Consider the following 23,603-nt stretch of genomic DNA (forward strand, 5'->3'; position numbering starts at 1 on the left):
CCAGCATCTGTGATATATTTCTTTTACAAATAAAAGATTTAAAAAGGGAGTGAGCATTTATATTCACTGATGTTAATGAATTGAGCCATCCCCAGTGGCGAGTAGGTAATACGCATAGAGGAAATGACACACACAATGTATTCCAAGAAGCCCACTATTGTTAACAGAGAACAAAGGCTACCCTCCAGAGTATACTGCAGTTACTGTCATATTCACACTGACAAAGGGACATTCTTTCTTAAATTTTGCAGGTTTAGTATTCTACTGCATTATTAAAATGTAAAAACCCTTCCACTTTCAACTATATTGCTAAGGGAATTACTATTTCAAAATACGTTTCAATAAATTTAAGCTTTCTCTAAAGCAGTTTTCACTGTTATGCACAAATCTTACCTTGATGGTAACATGACTGTTGGTGGGGGTCAATTGGTTTGCTTGTGAAAGACTTAAAATACAAAAGCAGAAAATGTAACAGATTGAACAAATACCACGCAGTGACATCTAAAAGGTTTTCACCTGAAGTGGTGACACTTTTGTTCTTTTACGTTTTAAGAATGTGTGTTCTGTGATAGAAAATGATCAGTATCACTGCATTGCATAACTCTATAAGCATTCTTTTTCCACAAACATTAAAGAATCTGAAAGGCTGTTTCTCTGGAAGGGAATTCTTGAAATCCAAATGGTAGTACCCGTGTTTGGTTCACTGCTTTTTGTCTCTTGGTGTAAGTACAGAGCAGATCAGCCAACTTAGCTTCTTGTTGCTGAAGTGTTATATAATATGTGGAGGAGTTCCTGTCAGAAGGTAATTAAATGTTCTGGATTTAAACACTGATTTCCTATTATCCTTTGCTGTGGACTGGCAGTCGGTGTTCAACAAAATAACTTGCTTCTCTTCATCCCTTTTGTACAATAGGTGTAATGCTGTGTCATGTTGGTGCATTAGGTAAGGGCAAAGTGTTTCCTTTCTCAAATGTAGGAAGAAGTAATATTTTCATTATGAATCATCGCTACAAGGAACCTACAGTAACCAAAAGTTTTGTGGCTTAATCCAAATGCTTACAAAGTAACTGAGAAGTCAGTCACAAATGGTATTCTGTTGCTTTTGTTTTTCTAGTGACAGTGATGAAGAAAAATCACGACGAGGTAAATCTCCCAAAGCTGAGTTTAAAGATGAAGAGACTGTGACAACAAAACACATTCATATTACACAAGCTACAGAAACTACCATCAGACACAAACGCACAGCAAATCCTTCAAAAACCATTGACTTGGGAGCAGCAGCACATTATACAGGAGATAAAGCAAGCCTAGAACAGAATGTTGACACTCATACTGCACAACCTACAGCAAAGGTGAGACCACAAGAGAGCACAATAAAACATGATTTTGGAAACAGTTTTCTTCTGACCTTTGAGGCGGTTTCTAGTTTTGGGTAGAAGTTTTGTTATACAACCTTCAAAAATGCTTTGTTGGGGCTTTCAAAGGCTGTGGAACAGTTTGATTATAATTAATCGTTTGATTGCTTTAAGATGCAGAATTTTTAAAATCTGGTTATTACCATGGTGTACTCTCTCCAGGAAAGCAAAAAGAAAATCTTGGCCTGAAATGTGAAGGATTATCTGAACCTTCACACTTAACAAATTCTTCAGTTATGATAACAGAAATCTAAGTCACTGGCTTGCCAGTATTTGATTCTAAGCTTAGCCACGTTTCAGTGATTGTTGCCTTCAAAGATAAATCTGCCATCTCTCCAGAAAACAAAAAACAACCCCAAAGCCACAGAAAACTTCTCAGAGTCATGTAAGATGAGTAATGACATCATGAGATGAGATCTGCTGTGTTATTTCTTCTTCAGGCTTCTGTACCCTCTGGCAGCAAGTCATCCAATGACCTGCTTGATCTGTTGTTTGATGGAGCTAGCCAGCCAGTTTCAGCAGGTAGGCATGTCTTGGCTTTATTTTCGTAATGCAGATTTTGAACCAATTCTGAGAATAAGCTTGTTTGATATATTGATAGAGTAGTAGGTAAATTGAGAAATGAATACTCAAAAAATTTAGAGCTGCCTAAAATCTTTCGTGGCAGGGGTAGTGTATGTGCTATTGCATGGGACTAATAAATGTTAGCAGCAGAAAGATTAAGCGCCAGATCAGTCTGTCAGAAACTGTGTTTGTAATACAGTTATTTATAATTAACTCTAAAAGCAAATGCAATCCATTCACATTCAAACATTTCTCCTAGTGCAATTCAAAGGCTAGGCAGCTGGAGATGGATGATCTTCATATAAGCTTTCATCTAAAGTATATGGCAAACTTGTTTCTTTCTCTTATTTTGTCTTGGCACTTGGTTGATCCCAACCCTAATACCAAAAAGGAAATTGCTACCTAAAAGTAAAATTACTCATTGAAAAACATGTCCCTTCACTTAGTAAACATGCAGTTAAATTTTAAGTCCATTAACCTTCACAAGGACTTACGCTCTCAAAATGCAGTTTCTTTTCAGGAGTGTGTTTAAATGTTAGTGTATTGCATGCAGGATTGATAAAGGAGTTCAGGGGTTTGGTGGTTTGCTTTTTAAAACCTATAACTTTAAAGTGCTTTATTGTGCTTACAGGTTCTCCGTATTGACAGATTTGATTGTGGCTAGCATAGCATAGAAAAGGATTTCTGTGCACTTGTGGTCTAGTGGCACAATTGGGAGAAAATTTTTATTTAAAGATAACACTGAAAAGTAAATAAAATCTGAGCATGTGCATTTTTATAGATAGAAATGTTTCATGTTAACTTCATTACAAGTAAGCAACTTGGATCATAGTCACACTGTTTATAGAAGTATGTGTGTATCTTGGGAACGAGAGATACTCAGCCTCACTTTCTGTTTTAAAGATAATGGGCAGTCACAGAGGCTGTGCCAAAAAAATCACAATCCAGAATGGCTGGAGGCCTTGTGTGGCAGGGTAGCCGCGTTCATGTGTATGCAAAGACTACTCTTCTGTCTGAAGTTGTGCTGCTTCTGGGGGTATTGTAGTGGAACTCCTGTGGTGTATCACACTAGGTATTTTTATTATAATGTATTAAAAAAAAAGCCAGTATTATGAGTAGTGTGTGACACAGTTCCTTTCATCACTAGGCTACCAAAATGCTACCTCTGAAAGCATTTAATAGAATATAAAATACATCAGAGCTCCGTTGGTTGGGTGGGAAATTGTCATGGTAATTTAGTATCAGGAATCTGTCTTAATATTTTCTTTCTTATTTCTGGTAGATGTTAAAAACTTTATTCACCTTTTTTTTTTTTTTTAATAGATACATTTTATATATCTGGTCTGAAATATGTGTTAATTCTTAATGGTTAAGAAATAAAAGTCGTTTCGTGCATCTGTGCTTTTATGCACAAATGCCCTCATATTTAAGGAACGACTTACTTTGCATTATTACCTATTTTACCAGCTTCCTATACAAAGGTTTTCATTGTATGCTGGAGTTACTACAGTGCCATGGAATTTTAAGATCCTGGTTCAGAACCACTACCCCAAATCAATACTGAAACTTCTCCTATCCAGTTAATGCAGGAAAATATACTGGAAACTTTTTTGTTTATTTATGTATATATGTTTATGTTTTTATACATATAAATTAAATCACATTAAGAATAGATGTTTCCACTTGAAAGTGAACCTTCCTGTATTTCAAACAGAACTGTGGCAGCTTCCATATTGTAGTGTATTTGAATCTTTCATCAGTTTGGTTCTTTGGTGTAGGAAGCCTTTTTTCTTTTTGCCTTTTTTCTTCTCTTTCCAAAGCAGCATTTGGAAATGGTATTGAGAAAAGGCATATTACCAGCTGGTCCTGCTAAATAACCTCTTTGCTGACCTGGGAAGGCAGATGGAAAGGGTTCATTTGTAGTGACAGATCTCGCATGGGAATCTTTGAGGATAGCTCATGTTGAGAAGATTAGCACTGTCCTTCACGTGCAGGTCACTTGTTACGACCACTGTTCCTTGCAGCACAGGGTGTGGGAACATTCCCAGTGTCAGGCAAGACACAGGGAAAGGGTCAAATGCAGCCTTTGATCTATCCTGTGAAGGAACTGGCAGGGAAGTCATGTGAATTCAGGGAACTGAATCTGCTTATCTATGTATTTTCAGGTGCAGAGATGTGGAAGAAGGTTGGTGAGGCTTGGTGGGGGAGGGTGTTACACATTACTAAAGCAGCACAATTTGTACATGAGAGGGGTGATTGGTTGCCACAAAGGAACAATCTCTTTGAGAAGATGTAGGATGTGTGGTTAGACCTTCTGGAAGTAACATTTTGGTGTTAGGAGATGAGGTTCTTTAATCTTAGCTGGCAATACCTTTCTTTATAGAATTACTGCATTCAGCTTAAGCTCTGTCGCCTGTCTCTGGAAGTCGGCATCATTTGAAAACAGGCAGTAGAGGAGCAGGAAAAGTTGACTTGACTGAAAATGTTAAGGAGTTATTTTGGGATTGAACCTAGTTCATTTTTAAAGTTAAATTAATCCCTAGATAGTTTGTCAGACAGCCCAGGATAACAGGCGCACACGAGAGCGTTGATTTTTTTTTTTTTTTTTTTTTGAGGATGTGGTTGAGAGTATGCCATCTGTGACATTCATTCTGCACAGAAACTCTCAAACCATTAACCTGTTCTGAACTCTGTAAGTACACGTGTTGAAAAAAGAGGAGAGTTGAAAATGTTTATTGCAGTAGGCAGAGTAAACATGATCAGAACAGGTTTTTTGGCTTGATGTTTCACAGGCTTGTGTTAGCCTTTTCAGTCTCAGGTTGCAGTCAGTAGAAAACTTGTATATAAATATATGTAAGATGCTTATTAGATCACTTCAGAATTTGTCTTGAAGAAATTTCTTCACTTTGTGTGAAATATTCTCCCTCTTGAAAAAGTTGTAAAAGGTTTTCAGTAGTGCTGTGTTTCTGAAAATTCAAAGAGACCATCCTTGCATTCCCATCTCATGTCTTATATCATATGCTGCACGCTCAGCAAGAAAAGACATTTCCCCTTGGATATGAACAGTTGCCTTCCTGGCAATGTCTACAGTAAAATAACATTAAAAAGAAATACAAGTACACATGTATTAGAAAGTGAATGGTTCCTTTTATTACTGCTAGCCATTTATTAAAAAGGAGATGGTTCTAGTTTAATTAACCCAGTTGAGAGCAGCAGATGGGGCAGAATGTCTTGCAGCAATAAGACAATTCAGAAATGGCACCAGATGTTGGAAGCTGTCCCTGGTGGTGTTTGAGTGCAGCACAGATGTTCCAGTCCCACCTGGCTAGTTTCTAAGCACTGTAGGCTAAGCAGCTGTGATGTAACCTATATAATGTACGCATAACACTAAAAGCAAAATAATTGAACTGCTGCAGCTTCTTCTAAGGGTGGGACTGCTTGGCAGTGAAATCTTTGAGGACAAACTATTAAGGTCAACTTCTCTTAGCTTTCTCAGGTCAGTGGAATACCTACTTAAAAGCAGTATCAACGATAATTGGATGATTTGGTTTTTGTAAACTGGTTTTTAGTGAGTTTTTTTAATAGAAGCTTTACAGTATGGTTCTCAGATCTTTCTTCTGGTTTTATACCTTGGCTATATTTTTTTAAGTGAAAAATTGTTACTCTGCTGTATTCAGAAGTTAATAATTTATATGCCGCATACAAACGTCTGGTAGGAAAACTTAATGTTCCTGCTGCAGAAAGGAAGCAAACTTATAAAAAAATGAACACAAATGCTAGCTCTGTCCTTGAAATCCCAACTCAAGATCACTGCAGAATCATTCATGCTTTAAGTAACACAAAAACTAAATATAAGGCGACACATAATTTTTCACAGTAAGCATAATAAATTAACTTTTCTACAATAAGAACATTTGATTTGTATGTGTTATGGTTCCAAAGTCATAATTCTACAAACTGCCAAACTAGTAGCATCCCTCACTAGTTAAAAACCTCTAAATCTATTTTTAGAGATAGAAAAAACTTGTGTATTTTAGTTCTTCCCTATGAAAACAAAATGGCAAGATCTGCAAGGCAGTTGGAAATAATCCAGTTTATTGTTGTATAAATATAGTATGGGGATGAACAGGAAAACCAGCACTGACTTAGGGAGCAGAATCAATAAATCCATTGTGCCAAATACAGAACAGCTTTTCTTCATAAATCCCACACGAAGTTGTTGCAATGGATCTTTGCACAATCCTGTAACAGCATTTGGCTTCCTTCTGTTTCTGGGTGGATCAACTGACCCATTTGGGGGATTTGCTGATTTTAGTTCAGCTGCTGCTTCAGCAAGTTTCCCATCGTCGCAAGGTAGGTTTAATTTACAGATTGAATTGTGGTTTAAGGGCAGAAAGAGGCAAAGAGATGCCACATGGTATTGTTGAAAGTCACTTCCCTTTCCAGAGCAAACTGTGTTTATGTAACAAGCGCTATATTGAGTAAGGAAGATACCTACTGTTTGCACAGCATGTGGCACATTGGACCTAAAACATTTCGTTAATTGTATTTCAGAAAATGTTAATACAAGTTACAAATATATCCCTGTTCATCTAATAATATAAGTATGTAATAAGATTTGAAACATACCTCTGAGTCTAATTTTGAAATACACTGAAAGGTGATGTACCTTCTGGAGTGGGAAAGTAGAACCTGAAACGAGCCAAGTGTAGGTCTAAATCCTGGCTGAAGTGCTCACTAAGCAATTAAGAAAGAGCCTAGCACATCCCACTCTGAGCTGTGGGGAAGGAGCTGGATTAATTGGAGTTCCACAGTGATGAATGCTTCAGGAGTATGGTATTTGTGTTTCAAAAATGATTGGAAAATTGTCTGTAGTGATTGGACCATTCACATTATTAATGTTCAGTCTTCACAGTGTTATCTGCAAGATTATTCAACTATTTTATTTGCAATAAAATGCAGCCATTTTCTAATACTGCAATTAAGAGGTTACAAGTCTTTCAGATACAGGTAGGTATTATATAGAAAAAAAAGGTAGCTGGTCTGGTGGGATAAAAAGACTTTGGTGGGATAAAGACTTGCATGAAGTGCTTGACAGTGTGGTTTGCTTGCTTGTGATAACACTGTGACCTGAAAAGTTCTCAGAAGGATTTTGTGCTGTTGTCTGTATAGTTTCCAGTCATATACAGAGGGTCCATTGCTTTGAATTTTGATGGTATGGGCAGGAAAGTAAATTAAAAGGGTAAGTTGAACAAAACCAAAGCTGGGATTATGTTCAATGGAATATAGCAGCCTACTCGTGGTAGACAAATACGAGCCTTCAAAGATGTCCTTAGCTCCCACATGTCATTGTTTAGAGACACACAATTATGTTGGCCATGTGAGATGGCATAACCAGGGGAACCTGAGACAGGCGATTTCCAAAGCTTCTAATGATGTCTGGGTTTCTCTTGGAAACCTTGGTATTTTGAAGGGGAATTTAGTTGAGTTATGCCTCCTGAACGCAATACGCAATACAACCTCACTGATGGCTTTGGAAGTTGCATTACATGCATTTGTGGGACGAAGCTGACCAACACTTCATTTCAGGTTGGCTAAATAAGAATACGATACAGTCTTTTTCCCCTTTAGGAGAAGCCTGTTAAATAAAAGATATCTAGGTCTTAAGTCAGGCATGAAGAAATGAAGAAGTTCCTGCCAATCACAAAAGCAAGATTTTAGTAATGCTTGTTGGAACAGCACTCAGTTTTGCCCTTGCCTGGCTGCATGGCATGCAGTTTAGAGCTGTTGAGTGTCTGTACAGTTGGCTCAGTGCATGCACAGCCATTTTGCCTGCAAACAGACAAGCTATTCCATAGGCATGGCCACCATCTGAAACATGTTTCCCTTAAAATTGGACTGGGAAAAAAAAAATATTACTGGGAAGGCACTTAAAGCAATCCCCTTCCTTTTGGCGGAGTGTCTGTGGGAGCCTGCAGTGCTACCTAAGACAGGACAGTGCTGCAAACAAACATGGGGTAAAGGGAGCTGGCTGGCTGTCTCTTGTGAAGTCAATTTGGGCAGTACTGGTATTTGGCTGGGGGTTCTCAGCCAGGGTTTCGAATTAAGTCCAAAAAGAGAAAAGAATAGCAAAGAAGTTGATCAGCAAATCTCCCCGCGAGTCAGCTTTTAGTCAGAATGCTTATATCTCTTCTGTTGCTTTGCTGTGTTGGGAAAGCTGCACTAGGCATGGATTGGTTAGTACACCTTTAATTTGTTTGGCAGGAAAAAACTGCTCAGATTTTTCTACAGGCTTTCCTAGTCAAAACCAAGTTGTTTTCCAAACACAAAGCTGCCTACTATGCAAATAATTTCTGTGTTAATACAGTCTAAATTGATACAATCCTTTATCTGCATTAACATGATTAATCTATTCCAATCACCATTATGCAAGGGACAAGGAGTCTTGTGAAATGATTAATCATTCCTGAACAGCATAAGCCCCTCTAGAAATCTTTTCCTTCTTGATTAATCATCTTTGAAGTTCTACTGAAGGGGCAAAACCTCATCCCTTTTACCCCCAGTTCCTTTATTGGTGCTCTGTGCACAGGTCTGAACACAGAAGGAGCACACTCAGCATTTACTTATCTATCAGGAATATTTAAAGTAGGTTTTAATTTTTAATATGTAATACTAATTGAAACATTCTAATGTAGCCCCTCTTTGTGAGAGAGATCAAAGCAAATGTTCTAGTAGGGCCCTAAGCTAATGAATATTAGTCCACTTTGTGCACTGAAGTTGTTGGCAATACTCGGATTCTCTGAACAGATTTACTCTCCTACTGTTCTTTAAATTCTAATATATTGGTAAAGATAAAGATAACTAAAGCTTGAAGGTGAATTTTGATGAATATTTACATGGAGTGTAAAAGACTGCTGCAGTTACCTTCTGAGCGGGTAGAATACATTTGTAGAAAATTGCTGTGGATGGCCCATACAGAACTAGCATTGTATAGGTTAGGAAGCAGCAACTGACACTAGTTTCATCTGCCCCTGCTTTCCATTTGAGTCTTCATTCGCTTATAGAAAGAAATTCAAAGGTGATTTAGCTGTTCATTAGAACTCGAAGTTCATTTCATATAGCCATAGTGTTACTTTGAAGTAACATCTGAAGCTGAAGTACTAAAAGCATATCAGTGAGATAGTAAAAAAGCTGACCTGTACAATGGCCCAAACTTGGAACATGGTTCACTGTGTAGCAATGAGAGCTGTGTAAATGGTGTTGCTTTATTTTTAGCATCTCCTGTATGTGGTTTTGTAAGCTTTTCTTCCCATATCACGGTAACCCTTTTCTTGTTAATAGAAAAACCTGTGGTTTTAAGGGAGATAACATCTTCTCCCATTTGTCTCAAGGGGTATGACATGTTCTCAGTTAACTGGTTTCTGTCTCTGGACATCTGTGATCCTGAAATAGGTACCTTTGGAGTTGTCTACAAACAGCTTGTACTGTTAGGCTCTTTGCAGTAAGATACAGAGCGAGCTGTAAATTGCTGTGTTTTGATTTAAATACTTGTCCTGGTATATTGAAATGAAACAAAGCTTAAGTGATGAACTAAGAGTTCAGGAAAGCTTCTGCTGAAAGAATTGCTAGATACAAGATTGCATTTCTGCTTCAAGCCAAGGCATTTAGTCCATGAATCAGATTTAGAAAACTTAATGTGTTTTACATGAGCACTTCATGGGATGGGAAGAAATTATTCCTTATCACTTCAAATAAGAATTTCCTGGCAATCTGCTTTCAAAGTTCTGGGATTTATTCCCTTCAGCATTGTTTTATACAAAGTACTAATTGTATACACCAAAGTTTGAAGTAGTTGTCTTTGCTTTATCATGAAGGAATTTGCTTTATCAAGTGGCTCACTCCTGATAACTGTACTCTCAGGAAATAAATATCATCAAAGTTCTAGGCATTGTTTTGATTAGAGCCTCCAATATACCCCTAAGTTAGCTTTCAGTTGTATTTCAGCTAAAGAAAACTTGTCCCTGCTTGTCTTGCATCCACAGGTGACATGTTATCAAACATCATTCTACTTTCTGTGCATGGGTGTTTCATATTTCCTTTGCTACCTTGTTAAAACTGTTGGAATATTCATGAGAAGGAATGATGTCCAGATGGAGGTTCTACCTGCAGATGTTAATGTGGACGGACACAGATCGACTCTCATTTGTTTCAGTTCATGGAATATGGCATTTGCTCAGTTCCTTTCTTGAAGTCTGTTGCCTGCCTTCTCTCTGTCTTCCTTCCTCTTACACTGTGGCCTTTCCTTCAGGTACAGCAACAAGTGGAAATGGAGACTTTGGTGACTGGAGTGCCTTCAACCAAGCTTCTCCTTGTCCCAGTGCTTCATCTGGAGAGCTCTTCAGCAGCACAGCACAGCAACCAGCTATCGAGCTCTTCGGTAGCCCACAGACAGCTTCAAGCCAGTCTCCAACTGCTTCAAATTCTACTGATCTTTTTGATTTGATGGGCCCCCCTCAGACAACCATGAAGCCTTCTCAGAGTATTAATTTCTGTATGATGACCTCCAATGCTGTAGGTATCAGTTTACCCATGTCAAGGTCACAGGTATGCTGCTATTTGTATGGTTTGCTAATGACCTTCCTCAGTTAATGTTTTCCCTTGTCCTTAATCACAACATTGAAAATTAATCCGTTCCACTCCTGGAACCCATACCTAGTGGCTTGGATGTTGTGGTCATCATTTTGTAAGAAAGTTTTGCCCAAAAAATGTTTGAGCAGCCTCCTAAAAAGAAAAGGTTTCAGATGTTATGGCAAAGCCTGTTTTAAGCTAGTCTTCTCTGAAGGGGTCTTCATTGCTCTATGAAGTGTTGCTGCTTTGTTGGGAAAGACTAGGCTCATATTTTAAACCTTAAAGCCATCTTCCACAGGTGTTACAGGTTTCCAGTCTCAAGTAGGTGGAAGTGAGGACTGGTCTGTTCTCCAAAACACAGAAGTGCCTGCTTCAGTGGGGAGTGTTTCTTGGAAACCATAACTGGTCAATTTGGTGTTAGGAGGAAAAAAAGTCTGAGTTCAGAACTTGACTGCAGATGATCACTGTCGTTCCACATACTGATATGGGAGCTTAATGCTAGCTTAGAAGATATTCTGCTCTGATGGCATAACAGCACATGGAAACACTGCTTTGGAAGAGCTTGATTTCATGGCTAGAAATCTCATTAGCTTTTTATCGTCTTGTTGTTATTACTTGTTGTTTAGTTCTGATTCCTGTTGGTAAGTTATTTCAAGCAGATCCCAACAAACTTTTCTTTCCTAGCCTCTGCAAAGCGTGCACACTATGATGCCGAAGCCTAACACTCTTTATAATGCAAGCACAGAGATGGTCCAGAAGAATGCAAGCAAAACTCTACCCTCAACTTGGTCAGATCCCAGTGTAAATATCAGTTTGGACAATTTAGTACCTGGGATGCAGCCTTCCAAACCCCAGCAGCCATCACTTAATACCATGATGCAGCAACAAAGTAAGTGATTATTGCACTGTTTTGCATGCACACTGAGTCCTGTATTTGTTTAGCAGGTTGTCCTTGAGATGGGGTGTTCTGACAATTACTGTTTTCCTACAGTTAGTCATAATTGTTTCTTAACCCGTTGCAATGGTTCTAAACACACATGGTATTTTCTAAGTTGAGACTGATACGCTAGGAAGCTGTTACCTGTGCATGTTTTTACTATAGAGTTTGCACCATTGCTACATCTTGATTTCAGGCTTCCTGATCTCTAGAATATGCATAATAGTGTGTATTGTTATAAAATGCTACTTAAAACTCTCACAAAAGTTATCCAAGTCTTCACACAGAACGTAGGCAAACAAGTGAAATAGCCACATTTCACATTTTTGGCCATCATAATCTTTCTTCACAGCAGTTACCACATAAGTTACTTAAAATACATGAGCACCTTCAGCATCAGATTCTGGGTAATGATTTTTGCATTTGTTCTCTTCTTTGCAGATACACAACAACCTATGAATGTCATGACTCAAAACTTCGCAGCAGTGAACCTCAGTTCTCCACCGAGCATGACGCCTGTTCGACCCCAGACAAGCCCATTGATGGGAGGGCCCATTCCTGTGGGGATGGGAATGCCCAGTGTGATGTCAGGTACGATGGGAATGACCTCCATGGGACCCACGCCTATGATGAACCAGGGAATGATGGGAATGAACATGAACATGGGAGTGCTAGCTACAGGAATGGGTTTGACAGGCACAATAGGAATGGGAATACCCAATATTGCTATGACCTCTCTGACTCCTGGGACTGTACAACCCAAGCAAGATGCCTTTGCAAATTTTGCCAATTTTAGCAAATAAAGATTGTAAAATAAATCAAATGAAAGAAAATTAAAATACATGGGCAGATGGAATGAAGGATTTTTAGCTGCACAAATATAGCTGGGGAAGGGAAAACACTGATCAATACTGCTTTTTTTTTTTTCCTTTATCAGTTAAAGTGTCTACATAAAGAACCAAAAGCTATTTTCTAAGTGTTCAATAACTAGTGTTCAAATTCTGGAGAGGTGGAAGGTTCTTCTAAGGAATGTGTTAGATGATTTTGGAAACTGATTTCTATTGAGACCATCAAAAACCTTTCCTACGTAGAAGAACCAATTTTAACTTTGAGGCTTGATGGAAGGCTGGAAATGGGGTTTGGGTAAAAATGTTTGAATCTAATTTTATACCTTTCTTTTTTCTTGAAGAGCTTGACTTTCTTTCCCCCTCTCCCTGATCACTTTGTCATAATTGGATCATTCCATTTACTATCACAGAGTCCATAATTGAAGTCACTCAAGTACTATGATCAGTTTTTTATGAGAATATATATTTTTGTCCAAAAATGGCTTACATATGTGATTATGGCTAATTCAAAGGGACCTGGAATGTATATATACTTTTGCTAATATTCCAGCCGCACTGCTATGATACCCAAATTTTTACTGTAAAAATCCTCTCAGCAATTTGGTGATCAAGATTTTTGGGGTCTTAACATGCTTCTAATGTTATAACTGATATCCAGTGCAAGTCTGGGAAAAGCTTTATCCGAGATCTGTTGGAAGGTTTACTTTCAGAAAATGCACTTTCTTGCAGTTCTTTTACAGTGGCACTTGGCATCCTTTGTACCACCAGTATCCTTGTGGAGCCACTGGCTTAAGGTAGCAGCAGCAGTCAAAAGGCAAAAAAATACTTATTTTTTTGCATAATGACAAAACCAGTAAAGGTGAATTACACTTCAATTATGTAATTCTATAAACCCACCTAACCCAACAGCATTGGATCTTGGCTTTTATACAACAATTATTGCACAGATTCTTTTGTGTAAATATGGCATTAGCAGCTGTGGAATCCAATAGAGGAGTAAAATATATATATATTAATAAAGGAAACCTGTAGCAGTCAAAAGATTTTACTGATTTACTGAAAACAAAAGAATGAATTAAGGTTTTGGGGGTTTTTGTTTTTCCTTCTGTAATTCTGCATTTAAGTTCACATGAATCATGATTCTAGAATCTGGAATACAAAGACATCATTATATTCACAAGCCAGGAACATTGTTAAGAATAAGCACTATGCTATAGGTATCAAATTTATTGCCTCCCTTTTCTTATGTTGGATTTCTTTTTTTATTATTAAATTGATAAAACTTTGTTTCCATTGTATTCATAATGTTCTGTTATACATAACATTAAAATGTTCATTAAAATCAATGTTGGGCTGCTTTTCCTTTCATTCCATTTGACGTTTATGAGAGCATTTGGGGAAAAAAAATAATTATAATTTGGGCAAAGTAATTTTTATAAATAATTTAAAATTGTTTAATGACTTCTTATCTGAAGCCTTTCCTATCTGCCTCTACTGTTAGGAATTAAAAATGAAGCAGCCAAGATATCCTGACCTGCTCCAGCCTTGCTAATGCTCCATCTACAACATTTCTAATTAGGCAGAAATTCATGTACTTCAGCTAAGTGGTAATGAAAAGTGATTCATTTGCTGAATAAGAGATGAGAGTGAGTGTAATTAGCTGACTGCAGTTTTTAATCTTTCAACAATTCAATGTGTTTAAATTAGTTTCAAAGAATAGGAGCTTTCAAGTGTTGTTACATCAAAGTAATCAAGGCAAGCTTTAACGGCTGAGTAGGAGAGATCGCTCTGGTTCCTGTTCTGAAACCTTTAAACTTATATGGAATAATCATCTTCAAGACCTCTGATTGTAACAGCTGCGAAGACTCAAACTGGTTCAATATATGCAAAATTGTGGTGGGGATAAAGCTCGTTCCTGAGGAGGTAGATGGGTGACAAGGAAAACTAAACCTGTAGTCAGTGTTGCTGTCTTAGCCGTACTGAAGGGGTAAAGTGCTTCTCAATAGTCTTTAGAAGGTTTTTGGAAGAGTAGGGTGAGTCTGTTAATGATGTTGTCCTTAAGGTAAGTTTAGCTGGTTAAATAGTTGGCTTTGTGTTGAAAGATCACATCCTTGTTTAGGTTGCTCACATCTCTTCAAAGGAGCCAGTGATTTAGCTTCTAATGAAGAGATTAATTATAGAAGCATACTTGTCAGGGGTTGAATAACTCCTCTGGAAAACACTTGCTCAGTTTAGAGTGGATCTTTGTGGTTGTGTCCATTATATCTCAGCCAAGGGTACATAGGCTTATGGAGCAGTTGTAGCACTGAACCGATTCACTGCCCCTACCATAGTTGTTTATCTTATGGATCAATATCCTAATTATAAAGGAGGTTGGTTGGAGTGTGAAAAGAAGGGTTCTTTTTTCTGTTTTTCAGCCAGGAAGGCTGGCTGCAGGTGGATGAGAACTAAGGACATCCTTTGAATCAAACCAAACACCAGAAAAGAAAACCCAGAATGATTCCTTCAGCACGTAGGCCAGCTGCCTCCCCATGCATCTTTAACCTGCATTGACTAGAGCCCGTTGCAGGAAAATTATCTCATTCTTTCTCCCCCCCATTAAAGGACATGGGTCATAGGCAGCAGTGCTTAGCAGAATATGGTTTACAGCTTTAGATAAAGATCAAATATAAAGTGGGTTGTGTTTGCTTAAAACAATAGTAAACTGGTTTAAGATGGCTATAAAATATTTCTATATCTGATATTTCAGGTATAAGAAAAGTAGCATATTGAAAACAGAAGTTACCATTCAAGGTAAAATTACAAATGAGCTACTGTGTGAATAGTGACAGATCTACCATTTATTAGCTGCTGCCTAATACAACTCCTTTCTTCATTTTTATAGCTGGGTCTGGCTGTAACTGCAGTCCAGAAGCCTGCATGTGCTTATGTTATCATGGTTAGTCTCCTAAGTCCATGAGGTTCAGAAGCCCAACTATAAGCCTTGTAACCATTGCCAGCTTAGTTGAATGGTCTTTTCACACAGAGCTGAAAAGCAGCAACTGTCAGGAGAGTTTGGAGCCTGCAGAGAGCAAATAGAGGGAATCAACTGGTCATAAGAGGTAAATTTTACCATCTCTGGCTTCTGCAGCTTGTAAACTGAGTAACAGTTCACTTAAATTAGTTAAATCCTTTGTAGAGGATGTCTTCAACCGAAGAAGAGGAGAAAGGGGCATCATAACCCACCCCCTGTGCGTGTGTTTTATATCATCATTTAAAAAATGCATCTTGCTGTGTACAACAGAGTAATAAATTCCAGCACAGGTGCAAGTTCAGTGCTAACTGGAGCATCCACCATGTTCTACAAAAGAAATTATACTCAAACCAGCTAAACAAGGGTATTTATAGCAGCATCTGTTTCAGCTATAGCTGTCAGGTAGGAACGGCCTGACAGAGCTGACGGGAGGTGGGGGAGGGATTTATCAATGATGTGTTTACATAATGCAGGCAGGCGTTGTATACTCAAGGTGATACCAACTATAACAGGATAACAAATATCTAAAGACACTTTTATTCTCAGAGGCCTTTGCTCCAGGAGTTACTCTACAAAATTGCCTCCATGTTCCTCTGTGCACGACTGTAAATACTTTTATAGCATATGACATTTTATAGGAGCATTGCTTGGTTCAGATTAAAGCTTTTAATGGAGATGTGATTTTTTTTTTTTTTTAAATACCTTTTTCTTCCCCCCAGGTTTTATTCCAGACTGTCACTGACCAAAGAAAAGTCTTTATTTTAAGCAAAATACTTTATCTGCAAGGAAAACTTTTTGGTTAGTAGTCAGAACTGTCAGCACAGGCAACAGTCACTTATTGTACAGCTCCATGTACTTGCTGACAGATTTGACTGACAAAAACTAAAAGTATGAAGGAGAGAATTGGCAACTAAGTACAGAATCATAGAATGGTTTGGGTTGGAAGGGACCTTAAAGCTCATCTGGTTCCAGACCCCATTCCAAGGTCCCTTCCGTCGCAAACCATTGGATGATTTTATGAACAGAAAAAATAGTAAGTTGCAAAGACAACTAGGTGAGCCTGGTTAATGTTGTGAGACTGAAGAGGATGTCCTGTGGAATCCATAAGTCAATCTGTACAGCTTGTTCAATGGTCTGGTTACAGCATGATCTAGCTGGGATGCTGTGGAAGTTTGCTTCTCTGTGTAAATGACCTTTAAAACATGAGATGTGTCTCGCTTTCAGTTTTTATGTGCTTCTGCATCCACTATTCTGATCAGGAAGGAGAAGAGGTAAGAGAAATTTTGCAGCATGTGGAAAATGAAGAAAGTACCTTTGCAGAACTTGATATATCCCTGGATGGCTTCAGCTGGGGGCTCCTTACATGGGGTACTCCAGGTCTCTCCATCTATGTAAGTTCTGCATGTGTACAGCACAGCGAAGGCTCAGCTCCTCTCTGTTTTCAGACATGCCTTTACTCCTCACAAATTTGCAGATCCTATTTTTTTTCTAAGCATGCCATAAGGTACTGGTTCAGTAATTAACTGGTTCTTTAATAGAGCTACAATTACTTTGTTTTACAGTAAGGGGGGAAAAAAAGAATGCATTCCAAGACAGAGCTACTTTCGACATCTGGGAACCTCCTAACAGCTGGCTATCTAATGAATATGCATCTGCTTAAGAGGCTGTAGGCCATTAATAAACCAATAGATATAAAACAGAAACAATCTTTGTCAGCCTCAAATGAGATTGGATGCAATGTGCTGTGAAGTGTCACCGTCACATTGAATCGAGCCGGGGAGGTTAACAGCTCCTAGGTACTCGTGGAGGAGGAGGCTGCTGCAGCCGCTGGACTCCCAAGCACAATCACCGAATCAACTAGGTTGGAAAAGACCTTTAAGATCCTAAAGTCAAACCTCTGAGGGTGGTTTCTGCTGAGTTTTGTCTCCTTATTTCTCCCAGTAGCACTTGTGTTTGAGGCTCTGGTCACCTTTTATTTTCAGGTCCAGCTAGGCTGGTTTGACAGAGGAGGGTGTGGGTTTTCCTACACAAATGATCTGAGCAACACAGGAATCAGTCGTGTATAAATGACTGGGGAGAAGTTACAGGAATGAGATAAAAATGCACCTATTTGACAGAGACCTGGGGCTTTGTAAGGAGACTTGGAACAGCCCTGGAGCCATGTTGTACAACAGCAGTGTTGTAAGGTGAAATAAATAAACACCTAAAACCAATGACATCTCCTTTGACTATGTAAGTATCTCTGACCCCTGAAGGGTTGTACCTGCACTTATTCCAAGGTGTGTAGTAGTATCATACGTTGTTCCAACTTGCAGCAACGTTTGGTATCCTATATTTTATTGTTGTGCACCTTTATTTCCTGTGGCAGCTCCCAGAAAATGTGAACTACATTTAGCATTATTTTAGGCACCTTCATTCCCTCTGCACAGTTCTCTAACCCAGCCCAAGTTAGTCCAGTAGGTTCTTCCTTTCAGGGGATACAGTCTTGCTGAACAGCAGCCTCTTGCAGCAGGGAGCATCATTTTGATGAGAAATATTAATGAGGTAGAATTTTCCAAAGGGAAAAGCTCTGATTTCATCTTAAGCCACACCAATGGCACAAGTTGCTGTCAACTGTTGAGTAACCTGCAACAGGGGTAGCTTTTATTTTCAGTTCTAGGAAAGTGGAGGTGCAGCCTTGTATCATGCCAGGACACTGCCTCAGAGCCAGATTTGGACCATAGGTGTGTTAGACCCCAGCAAACTCCCTGTGAATTGAGATCTGGAATTGTTTTCTTTGTATCTCACTTGTAAAGGGCACTCATACATTTAGCAGAATGATTGCTGTAGCATTATGCTTTTTACCCCCCTGATTTACAGGTTTTAATTATGAAAATGGTAGCAAGGAAGATGCTCTGTAATTACTGTAGATCTTTTCTAGCAACTTTGCAAGAGAAAACTACTGCGCTGTGTATCATCACATTGATGTAATCTAAGCCAGAATCTGTTAAATAGATTGACTTAAATACTACTCTAGGAATTATCTTACCCTTAATTACTAAGTTTTAAACTAGAAAAGTATTCAAAGCCTGTTTCAGCCACGCTGGTGACAAATTTAACTTCTCAAATTTCAGGTTTTACATCAAGGGTTGGTGTAAGCTGGAAGTGTAAAGCTCTGCTCTACAGCCAAGCACTGTTGTGGGTTTTGCAGGGGTATGATTTTCTACCTTTGCAAAGCGATAGCCCATATGGTTGGGCAGGAGCAAGTGCTCACCCATGTTGAGTGGAGCAGGTAGGTCGTGGATTAGGCACCCACCTTCCCTCCCGCAAGAGCTCTGCCTTCAGCCCAGCATTAGCAGGACTAAAATGTTACGGTTTTATCTTTCTTGAGGCAGACAAAAGAGCAGGCAGCAAAGGAGGGCTGTCCTTTCAAACATTTTAACTTTTCAAGGTCATCTGTGGAGCTTTTATCAATAGAAAGCCAAATTCATACAAAAAGCATCTATAATGAACCAAGCATATCTTGAGCCTTATCCCTTCAGCTGAATACGAATTATCTAGGAAGGTGCTTCAGTGGCCACGTTCACAGAGTTCAGCATCCCTGTGACCATTTATAAAGTAAGCAGAGAAGCCACTGCTATTGTGGTTTGGCACCTATCAATTTCTTGTCTTCTTTCTGTAACTGGTTTATTAATTATAGCATCTTAATGATCTATTTAAAATAAATAAACCATTTACACCATTTCAAAGGTATTTTGTGATGTTCAGCTGATATTAAAATAGCACCAGCCTTATGTGCTTTTTCAGCAAGTGACCTAATTAGTTAATAAAGTAATTGAATATTAAAAAGGATGTTGCAAGTGATTAAAATTTAAGAGCCTTCAGAACATTATTAAAGCTATAAATCATACATCACTGTTTTAATTTGCATAGCTACAGAATTACTAATGGTCCCACATGCATAAGCTACTTGGCAATTAGTCTTTTAACAAACTGTTGGTGATACTATGAGGTTACCAAAACCTTTCCCTATTTTTGCTTTGCAAACAAAATCCTGGATGAGAGAACACTAAGGGTTAAATTCCTAAAAGCCAGGAAATTCCATTCTTTCAGGTGTCTCCCTGCCCTTGCCTCTGTTCACCTCTTGTCCCTTCCCTTCAGGGAACCACATCCTTCCAAGTGCTACCAAGGTGTAAAAAGGAGAGGAGGAAGTGTCTGCCTCTACTTGAGCTTCCTAAACTTCCCAAACACAAAGGTGGTTCCTGAAATCACCTTGCCTTTGGTGATTTTCCAGCCCAGTTTGATCCACATCAGTCTCCCTCCCATTTTTGTCCCATATGTATGACTGTCACTTCCCTTCTCCTGGCCTCTGGGTCTGCAGCAGCACTGGGTAGACTGAGCAAAGAGTGAATACTGATGGGAGGCAGTTGTACTTATCTCTGTTCCATGGATGCCACCTTTGGGCAGTGGGAAAGAGCCCAACCAGATGCTTGTCACCTGCTGCTCCTTAGACTGGGGCTTGTAGCTCATGGGAAATCTTAAGTACCTGCAAACTAAAAAGGGTTGGAAAAACACGACAAGGGAGCTGCCTGCTCTGCCTGTGCCACTGGGTGCAGCAAGGGGCAGCTGCCCATGGCCCGTGTTTGAAGCCTGGGCTGGCAGCAGGCAGAAGGTGAAGCAGGACGAGAGATGAGCTGCCCTGGCCTCCCCACTCACCACAAGCAGCCTCTCTGCAGGGATGGGTCTCAGCCTTGGGAATGAGGTCCAGTGGGATACAATCCCATGCACAGGCAGAGAGTGGGTCTGGCTCTTGCGGGACGTGCAGCTTGACGAGAGAGAGACAAGAGTGCTGCAGCCAAAGTGAATGACCTGGTGTGTGAGGGAGCACAACCCTGACACGCAGGGCAGCAAAAGGGCTGGAGCAGCCACAAGCTGGCAAGGAGGAAAACAGGCAAAAGCTGTGGCCAGGGCCAAGCAAGCAGCACACCTGCTGTGTGAGCAGCGCTGCACAGCCCTGGGCTCCCTCAGACCCCTGCCTTGCCTGTGTGCTCCCACTGCAGGGACAGCCAGGGGCACCACGGAGGAAGGTGGCTGAGCTGGCGAGGAGCTCCTCAGGGTCTCCTCTCCCTCTGGGCACTGGGACTCCAGCACCCCAGCCCACCGCAGGAACCAGCACTCACTTGGCTCTTGCTCCCCAGCTCCTCGGGGGGAGGGGAGGGTGTCAGCTGGTACCTTCATCTCGTGAGCATCAAGTCCTCTTCTTCTTAATGGAGCAAAAAAAGACATTACAGAACAGCACCTACATGCAAAGTAAATATGTCGTTTCCACCCAGTCAGCAGAAGCCCTGACGTGGTTTCAGCTATTAAAGTGCACTGGCTGCTACTTTACCAAAAGGAGTTCTTTTTTGTGCTGCAAAAACAATTTTTCAGGAGCTTCCTTTGAAGCCTTTATTGAGGTCAGGGGCTGCAGCCTCTTGCAATCTTCCCTTGTCAGCCTGCAGCAGTTTCTGAAAGCCCTTACCCTGGATACTGTGGCAAACACCAGCTCTTTGTTCGTTAGTTTACACTTGGTAATAGATGTGAGGCTGGGACAGAGGATGGCTTTCTGCAAGCGATGCACACTCTGCTGCACTAACATTTGCCATGTCTTGAATAGTCAAAGACAGCACAAGCCTGTTTTAGGGGTCTGTGTTTTTAATTACAACAGCAAACTGAGGAATGGGGGAATTCAGAGCCTCCTGACCCAACAAGGAACGACAAGCACACAGCTGCTTTTAAAATGAATTCATTAATACTCACTATCTCACCAGTGTAAAACTGTCAGCACATGAGGAGGGTGGGCAAACCCAATGCAAAGCACTGTTGTAAACTAGACTATGTGCAGGCAAACGTTACTACAATGCAAGCAACACCCTGAGCGCCAATGGTGAGCTGGAAGAGATGGGAGCTGATTCCAAGTCACACCAATGGGCTGCTTTTAGGGCAAGTTACATCAAGGACCTGTTTCAGGCTGGCAATGCAGATCATGCCTGATTCCAGCCTCTACAGCCAGAGCACCATTCCACGTGGCACAGTATCGCTATCCTGTTTGCCATCCTTCCTGCTGCTCTATGCCATTGGCATGATAGCATCAGTTTTTCCCCTCAAACTCTCACATCCTTCTACTGATCAGACCATCACAATTGTTCCATTGACCATGCTCTGATGGGTAAAACTTATTGCACCTGAGCCTCATCTCCAAAAAGGGCAGAAAAGGGGCTGTTTCCTTCTCCAAAGCTGGTGCATTGACAGAGAGCTCTAGCACAGAAGCATATACCCAAAGCATATTACTTTAAAGGAGTTATTCCTCAGCATCATGCATAAATTGTACATGATTTCTGCCTGTGAATACATGACAAGATGTGGGTACCCATGGAGCACTGTTTTACAGCCTGGGCCGCATCTGCTAGCGGTCACTATTCCAGCCGTGCTCTGGTACACCCACCATCAAGCAGGTCCTGCTCTCCTCCCACAGCCAACGCTTCCACCAGCCATGGCCATCATCCGTGCTGGATGGCTACAGGACTCCCGCTACTCTAACACGCAGACAGCAGTTACCTGGGAGCCACGCTGCTGCTCCTGCAGTCTGGTCCAGCAATGGTCCCCTCTGCTAGGGGCTGCTTCTCAGCAAGGTCTTCAGACTTGTGTCTGCACAGCCCCTGTGACAGATCCGGTGGTGTTTCACCTGCTGGGAAGACGTATGAGGAGAGACAGATCCAGGCTTGTTCAGCCTTAAGGAAAGGAGGCTCGGGGTGACTCTATCACCATGTTCAGTATGTAAAGGGTGGCTACAAAGAAGGCAACTGCCCTTTTACAGGGGTCACATGAAAAAGACAAAGGGTGATGGGCACAAGTTACTCCTGGGGAGAGTCTGATTGGACACAGGAGAAAAATTTGTCCATGATAATAGCCATTGGAGTAATCTCCCAGGGAAGTGGTGGATTCCCCACCACTGGACCCGTCTGAGATTCGGCTGGGCAGGGTGCTGGGACATTGCTCTCGGCCATGCTTTGCCCGGAAAGGCTGGACCGGATGAGGCCCCAGCTCCCTTCCAGACTGACCTCCTGCGGCTCCCGGAGTCAAACCCCCGCCCGCCCCGCGTTTCCTTTCCTTCTACTGCCACCTCGTGGAAGCGGAGGGAAGGGGCGAGCGCCGGGGCTCAGCGCGGAGCCCCGCACGGCTGAGCTCCCCTCGGGGCCTGCGCATCGTCCCGCTCCCCGGGGAGCAGCCGCAGGGCCTGGCAGAGCCCGGCCGGCATCGCCAGCCCCGCGTTGCCATAACCTGCGGGGACGGTCTTCGAGGGGGCCGTTGGGGTGCTGCGAGGGCTGGAGCAGCTCTGCTGGGGAGCCAGGCTGAGAGAGCTGGGCTGGGGCAGCCTGGAAAAGGCTCCTGAAGGGGAGACCTGAGAGCAGCTGCAGGGCCTAAAGGGGCTGCAGGAAACCTGGAGAGGGGCTTGGGACAAGGGCCTGTAGGGACAGGACAAGGGGAATGGCTTGAACCTGCCCGAGGGGAGACTGAGCTGAGCTCTTAGGCAGAAGCTCTTCCCTGTGAGGGTGCTGAGGCGCTGGTACAGGGTGCCCAGAGAAGCTGTGGCTGCCCCATCCCTGGCAGTGCTCAAGGCCAGGTTTGACACAGGGGCTTGGAGCAAGCTGCTCCAGTGGAAGGGGTCCCTGCCCGTGGCAGGGGTTGGAGCTGGGTGAGCTTTAAGGTCCCTTCCAACCCAACCCAGTCTGGGATTCTGTGATCTGGCCAAGACTCCCAGGTGAGGCAAGAGCAGCCTGAAAGGCTGTCACACGTAGGGGATTCTTTGGACAACTGCTTTTGAGTATTTAGTGCCAATGAAGAGACAAGTTCAGTCCCTTTGCAGTTTCCGCAGTGCAGAACAGGAACACACCTCAGCCCCCACTGTGCCCATCCATCTGCCTGGGGTTTCCTCAGCCAGAGCACTGGGGCCAGGTCCTCTGCTCTTTCAGACTGGCAGCAGCAGAACAGGGTCTGAGGGGTCTGCAGCTGTCCCAGCGGAGGCCAGAGCATCGACACAAAGCTGTAAAACCTTCTGGGCATTGGCACAGGTCATTTTGCACATATAAAGGATCTACCTATTCACTCTCCCAACCCCACCTTCAGAAAGGACCTGCATACACGGCAGTAGGACTCCCTCAAAGCAAGACCTGTGTAGG

General features: G+C 41.4%; 1 protein-coding gene and 1 long non-coding RNA gene across 4 annotated transcripts in view; one reads left to right on the forward strand and one right to left on the reverse strand.

The window, feature by feature from the left end:
• The window catches only part of CLINT1 (clathrin interactor 1), a 51,346-nt gene extending 37,608 nt beyond the window's left edge, over positions 1-13,738 (forward strand). Inside the window, exons 7-11 of one of the 2 annotated variants that reach the window (XM_065690251.1) lie at positions 1,115-1,352; positions 1,856-1,937; positions 10,288-10,583; positions 11,292-11,496; positions 11,986-13,738. In XM_065690251.1, the coding sequence (XP_065546323.1) occupies positions 1,115-1,352; positions 1,856-1,937; positions 10,288-10,583; positions 11,292-11,496; positions 11,986-12,347 (1,183 nt within the window). In that variant the 3' untranslated portion in view covers positions 12,348-13,738. The remainder of the gene's footprint in view (positions 1-1,114; positions 1,353-1,855; positions 1,938-10,287; positions 10,584-11,291; positions 11,497-11,985) is intronic. The other variant, XM_065690252.1, reaches the window with a different exon arrangement.
• Positions 13,739-16,160: 2,422 nt separating this feature from the next.
• On the reverse strand, positions 16,161-20,402 carry LOC136019736 (uncharacterized). 2 transcript variants are annotated; one of them, XR_010615024.1, is made up of 3 exons: positions 20,101-20,402; positions 16,718-19,930; positions 16,161-16,598 (listed from the first exon to the last, which is right to left on the reverse strand). It is a non-coding gene; the product is annotated as an uncharacterized LOC136019736 (long non-coding RNA). The 2 variants fall into 2 exon arrangements; XR_010615023.1 differs by having other exon boundaries at positions 16,161-19,930.
• Between the last annotated feature and the right edge of the window lie 3,201 nt (positions 20,403-23,603).

This window comes from Lathamus discolor, chromosome 10 (assembly GCF_037157495.1).
Source record: "Lathamus discolor isolate bLatDis1 chromosome 10, bLatDis1.hap1, whole genome shotgun sequence".
Classification (NCBI taxonomy): domain Eukaryota; kingdom Metazoa; phylum Chordata; class Aves; order Psittaciformes; family Psittacidae; genus Lathamus; species Lathamus discolor.